Source organism: Coffea arabica, chromosome 7c, assembly GCF_036785885.1.
Source record: "Coffea arabica cultivar ET-39 chromosome 7c, Coffea Arabica ET-39 HiFi, whole genome shotgun sequence".
NCBI classification, from domain to species: Eukaryota; Viridiplantae; Streptophyta; class Magnoliopsida; order Gentianales; family Rubiaceae; genus Coffea; species Coffea arabica.
Window position 1 is genome coordinate 23,139,926 of NC_092322.1, and position 13,143 is coordinate 23,153,068.

General features: G+C 34.5%; 1 protein-coding gene across 1 annotated transcript; it reads left to right on the plus strand.

The window, feature by feature from the left end:
• The first annotated feature begins 2,647 nt into the window (after window positions 1–2,647).
• LOC113698286 (uncharacterized) lies at window positions 2,648–10,915 on the plus strand. Its single transcript, XM_027218054.2, has 3 exons — window positions 2,648–3,036; window positions 5,349–5,420; window positions 8,540–10,915. Exons 1-3 carry the CDS (start codon window positions 3,027–3,029, stop codon window positions 10,672–10,674), a joined length of 2,217 nt encoding a protein of 738 aa, XP_027073855.1. The 5' UTR covers window positions 2,648–3,026; the 3' UTR covers window positions 10,675–10,915.
• The last annotated feature ends 2,228 nt before the right edge of the window (window positions 10,916–13,143 follow it).

Here is a 13,143-nt window from a genome sequence, read left to right on the forward strand (position 1 = left end):
ATGCTTCTCCGTGATGCCACCCCAAAAGTCCTTTAACAGTCAGGGTGAGATCAACTCTTCTTGGCTTTGGAATGTCCACACAAACGAGAGAATCAAAAACTTTCTCTAGCTAGCTACTCGAAACAAAGACGACACATCACTCAAGATGGCTCGTGTCAGGTCTGTCCTGTAATAGGGGAAAAAACACAGCATATTTTGTGTTTTTGCCTTACTGCACCCTCTACTTGGCATCAATTAATGATTCCTAATTGTCCTTCCTTCGTGGAGGGATTTAATTCTCAACTTTGGCTGAGGACTAGTTGTTTAAATAAGTCTCTTCCACCCTTCTTCAAACTTCCTTGGAGATCTGTTATGTCCTTTGACTGCTGGTTTCTATGAAACAACAGAAACAAGAGGATATTTGAAGGTCAAAGCAACCCTCATCTTGTCAAAAACATGATCCCTACTGTAGCAGAATTCATGTTTGTTGGACCTAACCTCCCTCATCCTAACAACAAGAAGGAAATTGTCTTGGATGGGATCCTTCCCTATTGAATTTTTTCAAACTCAATACTGATGGTTCATTAGTGGGCAACCCGAGCCTTGCTGGAGCAAGGGCCGTTATTAGAGAGCATCAAGGGAATTGGGTAGCTTGTTGTCGCAAAAAAAATTGAGTTGGGCCAGTGACTTAATAGATGACTTTTGGGGCTTAAGAGATGGATTAGAACTGGCAACCTCTCTCAATATCTCCAAGTTTGATGATGAACTTGATGCTCTAATTGTTATTGATGTGCTGAGTAAGAACGCTAACCCAAATCATGTTCATCCCCAATTGTTTGGACAGCCAATTATTTGGCCAAATATATTTGCTGACATCACCATTACAATTTTCAATATACCTTTTTATCTTCTCAATTACCTTTTTATCTCACATACATCACATCACAAAAAGTGCTACAGTAAAAATATTTCAAATAACTTACAATCCAAACACACTTGTAGATAGCATTGCTAAGATCAGAGTTGACTCTAATACAGTAGAACCTTTTTGTTTTGTTCAATTCTGCACCCCGGTACCGTCTGTAATATATTGGAAATTGACTCTAAGGGCCTACAGCTGAGTCGTATTGTATCTGACTCTTGAGTTTTATTAACGCAATTTGTTCTTTCACACACCAAAGAAAAAATGTCTATTATTTTGTACAGTTATGTTCCAAATTTCCAATTAGCTTTGTTTTTCTCTTTTATGTAACCCTTATAAGATATAGGCTTATAGAATTTTGTTCATGTAATGTTTTTTATTTACTTTTTCTATTTTATGTTCCTATTGCATAATGTGATGAGAGTTAAGAGTGTGTAATTTCTTGATTTTTCAAATTCAAATATGAGAATTGATTATTTTTCATATTATTTTTATGCATCATACATGTTTTTATGTATTTAGATGATGCTATGTTAATTAAGTGCATGTTAGTTGTATTTAGCTTGAATTAACTCATATTATTATTCTTAAAATTGGAAGAACGAGATTCAATTTGCAATTGGTTTTGCAGGATATAGAGAGGTTGCAATCGATTTTGTAGGACCTAGAGATGTATTTAAGGATACAATTTCAACATTCCTCCCTCATAAAGGTACCTCCCAAATTCATTTCTTTGATTTCAAAAGACCTAGAATTGTCTAGTTAAAGGGTTTTAATTTTGTATTATGAAAAATCAAAAAATATTTTTTTTTCTTTATAGATGATTCGATACAACAAAACTCAATATCAAACAATGGTTCCTATTTTTTTTTTCAAAAATCCTATTCTCTAGATTTTTAGTGGGCCCAAACCTATTGCACTGCTTAGTCCCATTTTAGGCCCTCTCTCATTTTTCTTTCCTTTATATTCCTTATTCTAATTTTGAAAAACTCAAAAATCATTTTAAACTCAGTTTTTAGTTTTTATTTTTTTAGTAAAGATTTAGGGCATGATAGAGATGCACTGAAAAAATGGAAGGGAAACAATGGATAATATTCGATCAGTCTAGATTTTTTACAGTTGGAAAAAATAAAAAAATTAACAATATTGTTGGACTATTTTTTAAATAGAATTTTTTTCGCAAGAAGTTTATTTTTTTATTTATCAAACAAATAACAATTACGTAATAATGTCACACAGCTACCATTTCACTTTTTCCTGTGCTATCGTGTTTTGAAAAATCAATAAGGTAATGACTTGAGAAAATTAATTTCTATATATATTTGAAGTAGTAAATTAACATGGATGTAAATTAACACAAATAGTAACACAGTGGAAAAAAAAAGCAATAAATACCAACTTATTTGACTAACCTGAAAGACTCTTTATCAACATGATTTCTATAGAAGATAATCTCAATTATTCTACAATTATTCTTCTTGTATTAAATATATCAATAAAATTTTGTTTATATATCATGCATCCATCCGGAATAATATAATTTTGTTTTTCAAGTATGAATTTATATAGAATTTTCTCTTTTACTTAGCATGTTTTTTCCCCTGGATTCTAATGGAGGACATCAAAGAAGTCCAAAACATTAAATTAATGTTGAATTCAAGAACAAATAAGAGACAAAGAACGAACAAGCATGACAAACAAAAGCAAACAAACAATCACCACATATAAAAAATTAACAGACAGCAGTGCCCAAGAAAAGAGAGCCCGTGGGAGGCAGAAGCACCATCAACATCATCATTCTTCCCAATGCACTCCTCCACTCTCAGTTTCCACCTTCACAAACACTCTTCTCCGCCCATGTCTTTTTCTTTGCGACCAAATTGCTACAACTGAGAATAGCATTTTGACTCATTTTCTGAGATCTCTCTTTTTTCTCTCTCTCATGAGCTCGATATTTGCCACATTGTGCTAATGCTTGGAATCCTAGCATTTGAGTTTCGATAGTTTCAAGAACATGGTCACACAAGTATTACAACAAAGGATTTTTTGTTTTTCGTTATAAGCTGAGTTCGTCATAGCTTGCTGCATTTTCTTGCTTGGAATCTCCATTGCAGAGGACCTTGAGATGAGACTAGGTCAGTTCTTGTTCCCCAATGCCCCCTCAAAAGCTCCAAGAAATCAAGACATATACTTTCACACACATTATTGCTTATTGGGATTTTTTAAGTTCTTGCAGACATTGTTTACTTATCTGTGTTTAACTAGGATTCGAGAATCCCTTTTAGTTTGTATCCAAACAATGGTTTTTGTTAGAACAGTTTTCTTAAAAAAAAAAAAAAAAAAATTGTCATAGGAAGGAAAGATAAGATGCGAGATTCAAAATGCTATTTCAAGAGAAATTGGAGTATCTAACCTTTGGGTCGAGTAGATAATGTGCTTGAAAGTGGTGCTTGAAGCTTCTTATGTTGTACTTTAGTCTGGTAAAAGCCAGATTGTAGTGGTGAAAGGAAAACAGAAAAGGGAATTCTTGTCCTTGTCATTGCTGCTGACATTGACTACTAATGATGTAGTTAACGTCATAATTAGTGTGCCTTGTTTTATCTATAATCACTAAAAAGACAAGTCAAATTCTCTATTCACTTGTTAGCAATTGCCAATAACACCAAAAATTTTTCTAATTTTGCTTTTTAGCAAAGCACACAAGTTATAAAATTTTCTAGTGATTGTAGGAGAGTTAAAGTCCGAGTATTAAAGGCAGCGGTTTTGTTATTTTCTGCATAAAAACTCGTCTATCAATCTTTGTTGTGTCAGTTATTTCCCAAATTTGTTAACTAATATGCCTGTGAAAGAAAGTGGATGTTGCAGTTTTTTTGTTTTCCTCCAAGTTATTTACTCAAAAACGTTTCTACATCTCCAAGTATTTTTTTAAACTACAATTTGGATTGAATTTTTGACTCATGATTATAAATGGGATTTTACTCAAAAACGTTTCTACATTTCCAAGTATTTTTTTAAACTATACAATTTGGATTGATTTTTAACTCATGATTATAAATGGGATTTTCCTATCGTTACCCTTAAATAACTTATATCAGGGAGCAAAAAATAAAGGAAAAAAAAAAGTAAATCATCATGCTTATGTCATTTAATCAAATAAGGCTATGATATTAACTAGATGTGGAACCAAAGTTAAGTAGAGAAGGGATTTTAACTCTATTTTTGGTTTAAAGGCCTAGTAATGAAGGCAGTGATTTTATTACCTTTATGCATAAAAACTCCTTTTCTTTCAGACTTTGAAGAGTCAACTGTTTCCTAAATTTGTTTTCTAAGGGTACTATGACCAATTAATATTAGAAAGATTCAAGTCCTAATATTCCACGAGATGTTTTAGTTATATGTCTATGGAAAAAAGTGGAAGTTTTCATTGTTTATTCTTCCATTTTAATTACTCAAAAAGGATTCTGCATCTCCAAGTTTTTTGCCTAACAGTTCGGATCAAATTCTTTAACTCATGATTGTAAGTAGGATTATTCTATCCAGTTTTCTTGATAATTGATATCTGGGAGCAAAAATAAAGCAAAAACAAGTAGATCATCATGCTTATATCATTTGATTAAATAAAGCTTTGATAGTAAATGGAACCAAACTTGACTGGAGCAGGGATTTTAAACTCCATTTTGAATTCAAGTATTGCAACTAGTTAAATTAGTAACATGAAAGACTGACTCTATTCATTGGCAATCTTAGATTAAAGGCCGGTTGTGGTTCGTGTTGTCAAAGTTTCTCACGTTGGAGAATAAAGATTGCGTAAATCTCAAGTAGGGGAAGTGGAAAAACTTAATGATGCCTCCCTAACAATTTGATTAACATAATATTTCTTCAATCATGCCCTTTCCCACTTTTTATGTTGTATCAAAATTTTTTTTGGGTCTTGTCTTGGGTCTTGAGTTCTTATTGCCGCAAATCTTTGAATTAAAATTCGGGAAAAAAAGATAATTGCACAGGCTTGTTGGTTTGGAAAATATTTAAGGTACTCAATATGTTTAAACCTTTCTCAATCACTCCCTGCAACAAGGAGGGCCAACCTTTGGAGATTGATTGGGAGTTGGTGTGCCACATAGAAGCTCTCTTCCTTTAGTAGATGGCAGTTTTCCATGGCGTTTAGAGTTATAAAATATAGATTATTCTGTCATAAATCTATCCTTCTGTATCAGCTGTACTGCTCCAGCTAGAGATTTTGTTTCTTTCTTTATGAACTTTTTTCCTGAAGGGCCAGTAGGCACAATTGGACTAAGACTTTCATTTGGCATTCTTTCTTATGTCTCTAAATGCTGAAACTCTGAGGATATTGTTGTGCTGTTATTCTTTCCCTGGTTGTTGTTTTCTTATTAGTCCATGTAAGCTGCAGTTTTAGACTATTCACATAATGTTCTGTTTATCCTCCCAGAAAACCAGATAAATGATGGGGATTCATCCTCGGGACGAAGTCTGGATGGAAGTTTCAGGAGGCCTAGATCTGGTTTGCTTTTTCGGCTCTTTTTTTATGTTAAGTAGGATTCATTCATGAGCGGAATATATTTCTTTGGTAGATTCTATTGTTTAAATGGTACATGCAGTTTGCTATGCTTGGTTAATGAAAAATGCCTTCACTTAGCACTTTTACCTTTGCTATATTTGTATATACTTGGCTTTACTTCATTAGTGCATATGCAGGAAACTGGGAGAAGCACAGAAACATCAGTACAATAAAGGAATTATATTAGTAAACTCTTGCAAGCTGATTTTGGTTAAGGCTAGGAAATTATTACCCCTGAATTGTGAGAAAATTATACAATCACTTAAAGTAGTTTAAATTTCTTGAAATGAGACAAACTTGTCCAACTTAATTTGTAAGGTTCTCTGCATCCCCAAACATTCCAAGTGCCTCCAATATCCTAGCAAGTTCAAACTGTTCAAACTTATTACACCTCGGTAAGTGTTGGACATTTTGAAGTTGAACAGTTATATCACCTGATGCCAGTGCAAGAATAAAAGGTTTGTGGCCATTGTAATCCAAATTATAAAAGAATATTTATATATGCAACATCTTGAGTTTTCACTAAGTCATTATAAGCTCTGGTTTTAAAAGGTTAGTATATTTATATACCTCCATTATTTGATTATTAAGTCATATTGGTACAGAAATCCTTCTTGAATCCCTTCCTGGGCTTGTGGTTGACTTTTCTCAGTTCTTCAATAAAACTGTTTGTTTTCTGTTTTATTTTTGAAATTAAAAGGGTGTTCCTCTATCTTTCTTTTTTACTGGACTCCACCATACCAGTTCTGTTACTTTCTTGAAAGAGGTGAAAGTTGGTAACTTTTATTTTATGTTGTATCTTATGATTTACTCGCATTTTTCTTACTGCTATCTTATTTTGCAATCAAAATATGACAAACATATCAATTTCATGCTCAATTAATTTTCTGCTCAACAAGTTAATAGAGGTATGTATAACCTCACATACTGTACAGCTTTGGCTCCTAATGAAAGTCGTCATGAGCTTGGGCAAGTTTGCTTTGTGATCTTGTTTCAAGCAGTTTTCAACAAACTAATACCACCAAGACCAGTTTCACTTTGCCACAATCTATTGTTAAAAAAAATTATATCTCATTGTTATTTTCTGAATTGGAAAGAAGGGTTGTTTGCTAGTACATTTGCTAGTACGATACAGATGCCTTAAGCCTCAAGGCTAAGGACTTCAAGGAGGATAAAGACTTTTCTTGGTCATCAACAAGTTGAATTGGAAATTACTCAGATAGGCTTGTCAAGAATTTCCAAATTAGTTTTTGCAGATTGATGAAAGTATACTCGTTCTGTGGATCAGTCTTGAGATTGATGACACCATGTCTAGGATGCCCTAACAGCTAACCTATACTCATCAAGAAAAATTTTTGCATAATGCATGTGACTTTTGGATATGTGGAACTTAGTCCAATATTTGTTCCCAAAGTAGGCAAAAACAGCAACTAACTGTTTAGATATGATCAAGCAGGTGAATATATTTTAGAAACTAAAAAGTAAACATTTTGAAAAAAAATTGGGGAAAGGATATTCTGAAGGTTGACAAATAAGTCGGAAACAGCAACTAAATGTTTAGACATGATCAAGCAGGGGATATATTTTAGAAACTAAAAAGTAAACATTTTGGGGGGAAAAAAACAGGGGAAGGATAGTCTGAAGGTTGACAAAGAAGGGGAAAGTTAAGAAGTGCTTGTTGAATGATTTTATTAACAAGTTAAAAAAAACAAAAAATAATAATCTACTATTAGATCTTTTTCATGATTTTATATGTCTGGTAAATGCAGAGTGGTCACCATTCTCTGATTGAGAAAGAAAAGGTCAAACATAAAATTTAACTGATCAAATTAAAGGCACTGATTGGTTCTCATGATGCAACAAATGAAAAAGACTTCATGTCTCTTTGTTAGGGAAAGAAAAAGATAATCAATGAGCAAAAAGGTACCCAGTGATTCCTTACTTAAATTGTTTGGAGACCAATTTTACATATTTTGGAAGGTCATAAATCCTGTATTGTTGGTGTAACAGAATGAAATGAAACAACATTACATCAGAAGCATATTATTTAGGCACTCCTTATGTCTTGCAATGTAGATAATAGACTACCTTTTACCCTTCATGTCAGTACACTATGTCTATGACTGTTCTTTTCTAACCATTGTGTTCGCTAGTGTTTATGTTATTCCTACTACTGCACAATTTTGTGGCCTGTCTTTGCTCCAGGTGGCTTCCAATAAGGTTGAAAGTGCTCAGTCGAAAATTAGTTCTGCATACAAAATGGATAGATTCTAGACTAAACCTGCTTCTACTTGTTATCTGAGTGTTTACAAGCAAGTATTTTCTTATTGTGTTTCCTGTTTTGCCAGAAAACTGTGTAGAACGTAAAAGTTTTTCATAAATGGAAGCTGATCTTTCCTGTATTTTCTTCTCCAATTTTACCTTTGCTGAACTTATGCAGATAACCTTCTGATAAAGTTGTCCTTGTTCCACTGATACCTTATAGTTGAAGGTTTTTCTTGGTTCAACTATTCATTGTATTTTTTCTTGATACCAGACATGAAATCAACATCAATTCTCCAATACACATTGTACTACCATTTATGCTTTGGGATAAGGAGAAAATAATGCTGGTTATAACTCCCGTCACTTCTTCTTCTGATTTTATTTACTCAGATATCTGTAATAATTTGTCTTTGTGATATTGTTAATTGATCTCAGGAACTTTTATAATTGGAATTTATAACAGGTAGGATAGCACAGAGGATGTTGATTAAAGGGAAATCATGATCAAAACTAATTTATTTTGTATACAAGGTTACTTTTCCTATTCCAAATATGACATATATTTAAAACCTTGGTGCCCCTTTGCACATGACAAATGTTATTAAAAAAGGATAATTGAGTAAAAAAGCATAAAGTCATGTAATTTTGTTCTCTCTCATCTACTACTAATAGTGACCTTAGGCGTGCTCGAAGTTCTCTCTCATCGACTGCTGATGTTTTCCTTTTTCTGCAGATAGTGTTATTTAGTTTTTAGACAATTATTGCAAGTGCTGATTGTAAATATTTGATGATTGCAGCTGCATCCTTACCTACTAAATCCAGCTCTTCAAGCAAGTTCATTCCAACTTCAAAAAGGGTTTATAAAGTGCTCAAAGATTATGCAGCAAAACTTGTTGACCTCAACTTATTTACACAATGTGTTGAAGACTGGGTCCTGGAAAACTTACATACTGATAGTTACAACCATGAACAGTATTCTAACACTCCCTTTCAAATTGATGAGCTCTGTACCCTCGATTTTGCATTGGAGGGGGTGCTATTTCAACAGCTATTCCGCATGCCTTGCTCGCCACATATTTCTGAAGATCATATAGAGGATGAACTTCTGGCTCTTGAAGATTTTCTACATACAGTGGCAGATGGATTATGGCATACCTTTTGGCACAAAAACAAGCCCTTGCCCTTTTTTGTATCTTTTCCTCGCTATCCTGGATCCAAGTTCTATTCCGTTGAGAAAGCAATATCAAGGGGGAGGCTAAAGGAGCTCTCTGGTGCAGCTCTGATGTCAAAAATTAGTGGGAATGTACATGTTCGCTGGGATGAGGTGGTCGTGTTTTCTTTATTCAAACATGACAGTGGAGTGGGAGATGAATTTGGTTTGTCTTCTACTGTTGCCTGTGAAGCACTATTCTATGCTATCCACATACTTCTTGCTCGTAGTTTGAGTAGAAGTAACGCTGTTAGCAGTTACTCTGTTTATGTTTTAGTACTGGACTCTAAATTTGCCAGTGTGGTAAAATTGGGTGGTGACCTTGGAAATCTTGAAGTTGACTTAAACAATCCATACCAATCCGTGGCAGAATGGATAAAGTTTCACGCTGAAGTTAGCTTTTCCCCTGTGGAGCAAATATGGAACAAGCTAGGAAATGTAAATTGGCGAGACATGGGGACTCTACAGCTGCTTTTGGCAACCTTTAATTGTATTGCTCAATGGATTGGACCGCCGAGAAAATCAATAGCCTCACTTGCAGCTGATCACAGCCTTCGTCTTCAGAAGCGCAGAGTTGAATGCCGCCTCATTGAGAATGAAAATGCACTGATCCCTTATCAAGCTACTAGACATGATCATGGGGAAATTGTTGAATACCACAACAACCCAAACCCCAGCAAGCAAGGATCCCGTTTGAAGTTTAACCAGGATGAAATATTAGTTGTTGAAGACCACCTCCTGGAACAGAGAAGTTTCCAAATACATGAATGTCTGCTTGAAGGAAACTGCTGCTCCTACACTGCTGTGGCTTTGGCCCATCCCACGGAATTACTAATGCTACACATTGGTGCTCATACATCTCGTCTGGAACCATCATGGGAGGACATGAGCTTGTGGTATCAAGTCCAGAGACAAACTAAAGTTCTGAATATCCTAAAAGAACAGGGTATCACAAGCAAGTCTTTGCCTGAAATAATTGCCTCGGGCAAAATTCTGCATCCTGGTCCTTGTGAGAAGCAGAGCCCTAAGGGATGCTGTGATCATCCTTGGTGTGGAACCCCAATACTTGTAACTTATCCAGTAGGAGAAACGCTTTCATCTATTTTAGCTCATCATGGTCCATTTTCAGCTGAAGAAGCAACCCGTTGTTGTCGAGACTGTCTTGCAGCCTTGAGGAGTGCAAAAATGGCCAACATCCAGCATGGTGATATCTGTCCTGAAAACATAATCTGTGTCAGTGATAGCACAAGAGGCAGTTGCCTGTATGTCCTAGTCTCCTGGGGTCGAGCAATTTTGGAGGACAGAGACAGTCCAGCAATAAATTTACAGTTTTCATCTGCACATGCACTACAGAACGCAAAGCTTTGTCCGTCATCTGATGCAGAGAGTCTTATTTACCTTATTTATTTTATTTGTGGAGGAAACATGCAGCAGCAAGATTCTATTGAATCAGCATTACAATGGAGGCAAAGATGCTGGGCTAAGCGTCTAATTCAGCAGCGGCTAGGTGAGGTTTCAGCCCTCTTGAAAGCATTTGCTGATTATGTAGACAGCCTTTGTGGAACACCATATCCAGTTGATTATGATACTTGGCTGAAGAGATTAAGTAGAGCTGTAGACAACTCGGTCGACAGGGGGAAAACCATAGATGAAGTTTTGAGGATAAAGGATACTGGTGAGACTTCCGGAACTTCTGGTGGTGGAAATTCTTCAACATGCTAAAACTTAAAAGCAAAATTTGAAAAGATTGTAGTTCAGCTTTTGTTTTTTCACTTGCTTTGAGATTGAGATGAGTGTTTGGTGGTTTGTTTATATACTTTAGACTAATTTGAATTTAACATGTTGCTGTTTCAAATGAAGTGTCGCGGAATTTCAAATTCCATCTTTTGTGAAAGTTCGATTTTCCATGAAATCAAATGTAAATGAATTCCATATAATTAAATGTAAATGAAATTTGTGGCTTCATTTTGTTGTTTTCAAAAGGATAGTATCCTATGCTCAATTTGGATTGATGCCAGCAGGAAGATGAAAAAAGAAAAAGAAAAACAAGAAATGTCAACGAAACAAATGGTGGACGTGTCTTTCATACTTCAAGAGTGAAAAATCAGTTATAAATCTAGTTGACTATCAGATCACTTCAAGGTTAGTTTTCATGTACGTGGCAGAAGTAGGGAATTGTTACTTCCTACTGGGAGTTTGGTGGCAGTAATTTGAATCACAGGATGGAATTGTTTGCTCAAGTTTCTTGTCTGCTGAGAATTCATGAACTGGTCTGAGGCCCTGTTTGATATCCATTTGATAATAAAAAATGGAGCATATAAATTAATTAAGTGGTACTGAATTTTTTAGACAAAACTTATTACAAAAATAAGTAATTAATAAGTTATTCACTTATTATTTAATGTGATAATACATTCAAATATATTAGATTTAGTACTTAACAATAAGTTTTAGACTTCAGATTTCAATTTTATTAAACGCACTCCTAAGTCATTTCCTTAACCTAAATCTTATTTTATGATTTTGACAAAAAAAACAGAGAAGCTTAACAAAGCATTGAGTCCAAACTTTGCTAAGTCCAAATGCTAACACTTATGTCTTTTGAAAATTAGTGCAACACAAGGAGAGAGGGTACGACAGCCATGAAGGGTGTTCAGCTGATGAGGGAGGAGAAAAGAGGGGAAAAGAACCATCTAAACAAGATTAAAAAATCTATGGTTCTAAGCTGTTTACATGAAGATTATTGATAGAAAACCCTAGAATTCGATGATCTTGTCATAAGAACAATTTATGCATGTTTAGCATGAAGTTACATGAATGAATGTAGGGTGAGATTTTAAACGGTTTTCATGGCTGTGACCGTCTCCTTGCAGCCACTATCTCCTCGCCGCCGTGGTGATGGTTGTGACAGGTTTGGAAGATGTTTTTGATGTTTTGATTAAACAAAAAGGATTTTCCAGGATGTAACTTGGTTTTGGAAATAGAGGGTTTTGATAGATTGTTTTACTATTTTCCTCGAACACATTTTGATGACTTGTAAGTAAGTTTGTGTTTATATTTTTTATGAAATTTTACATGTTTATCAAGTTATGTGCATACACGAAAGGGTATCAATCGAGTTTTTTGAATTAGGATTTAGCAAGTCTATACCGGCTAATTGATCCGAATATTGATGAAAAAAAAACCCTTCAGACACTTGCGGGTCTGACAGTAGTCCGGTATAAATATATGGGTGCCGGGCTGACACAGCCCGACACCTGACGCCAAAAAAATTTTTTTTTTTGTTTTAAAGACACATGGGTGCCGGGCACTCTCTGCCCGGCACCTGACAAAGTCAGAAAAAGTTGGCTGCCGGGCAGAGAGTGCCTCTCTGCCCGGCAGCCAGTCAAATAGTAAAAAAAAAATTTCGAAGGGCCTCAATGCAATTCAGACAAAGTGGCTCAACTGAATTGCATAATTAATATTAAAAAAATATTCGGCAGGCTTCAATGCAATTCAGACCTTTGGCAAGCTGTTAGAGCACTAGAACATTTGGCAAGCTATGAAACGACCTTCAAAGCTATAGCGCTTTATGAAGAAGAAGTGGTTAGATTAGCCATGCATTTGGCTTCTACCTGTGTGAAAAGCTGGCTGCCGGCTTGTTTTACAAAAAAAAAAATGCGGCAGAAGAATGCATTTCTGACAATATTCTTCAATCCACGGAATTAAAGTAGAGGTAAAAATTAAACATCGATTACATTTCTATGGTGAAAAGTTCACTTTCCTGCGCGCAATAAGCAGAAGCAAAGCAGATGCGGAGATGCATAAAGAAGTATATTGGCAACTCAAAAAATTAAATTATGCATGGATGAAAAATATTATGTATATTAAAATTATAATAAAAGGCCGTTTAAAAATTTATTCATTATTTAATGTTCAATACTTATATTTGGTAAATTAAAATAATTAATTAAATATTCTATTATATTATAAGTAACTATATATCGTTAAGTCGATTGAATAATATGTAAGCATTTATTTTTTTTGGCATTTGAAGTAGTTGTCTATTAAGTTTTAATTGAAATAAAGATTTTATAATTATTTGAAATTATGCAATAAAAAATCACTGTAAGATAAACATAAATGTAAGATGAAAAAATAAATGTAAGATAAACAAATTGTATGATTCAAATATTTGATTTAATATGCAAG

Excerpts from the sequence above, each read along its gene's own strand:
- LOC113698286 (XM_027218054.2), top strand. Across the intron at positions 5,421-8,539 it reads TTTCAGGAGGCCTAGATCTG|CTGCATCCTTACCTACTAAA; the intron begins GTTTGCTTTTTC and ends TGATGATTGCAG.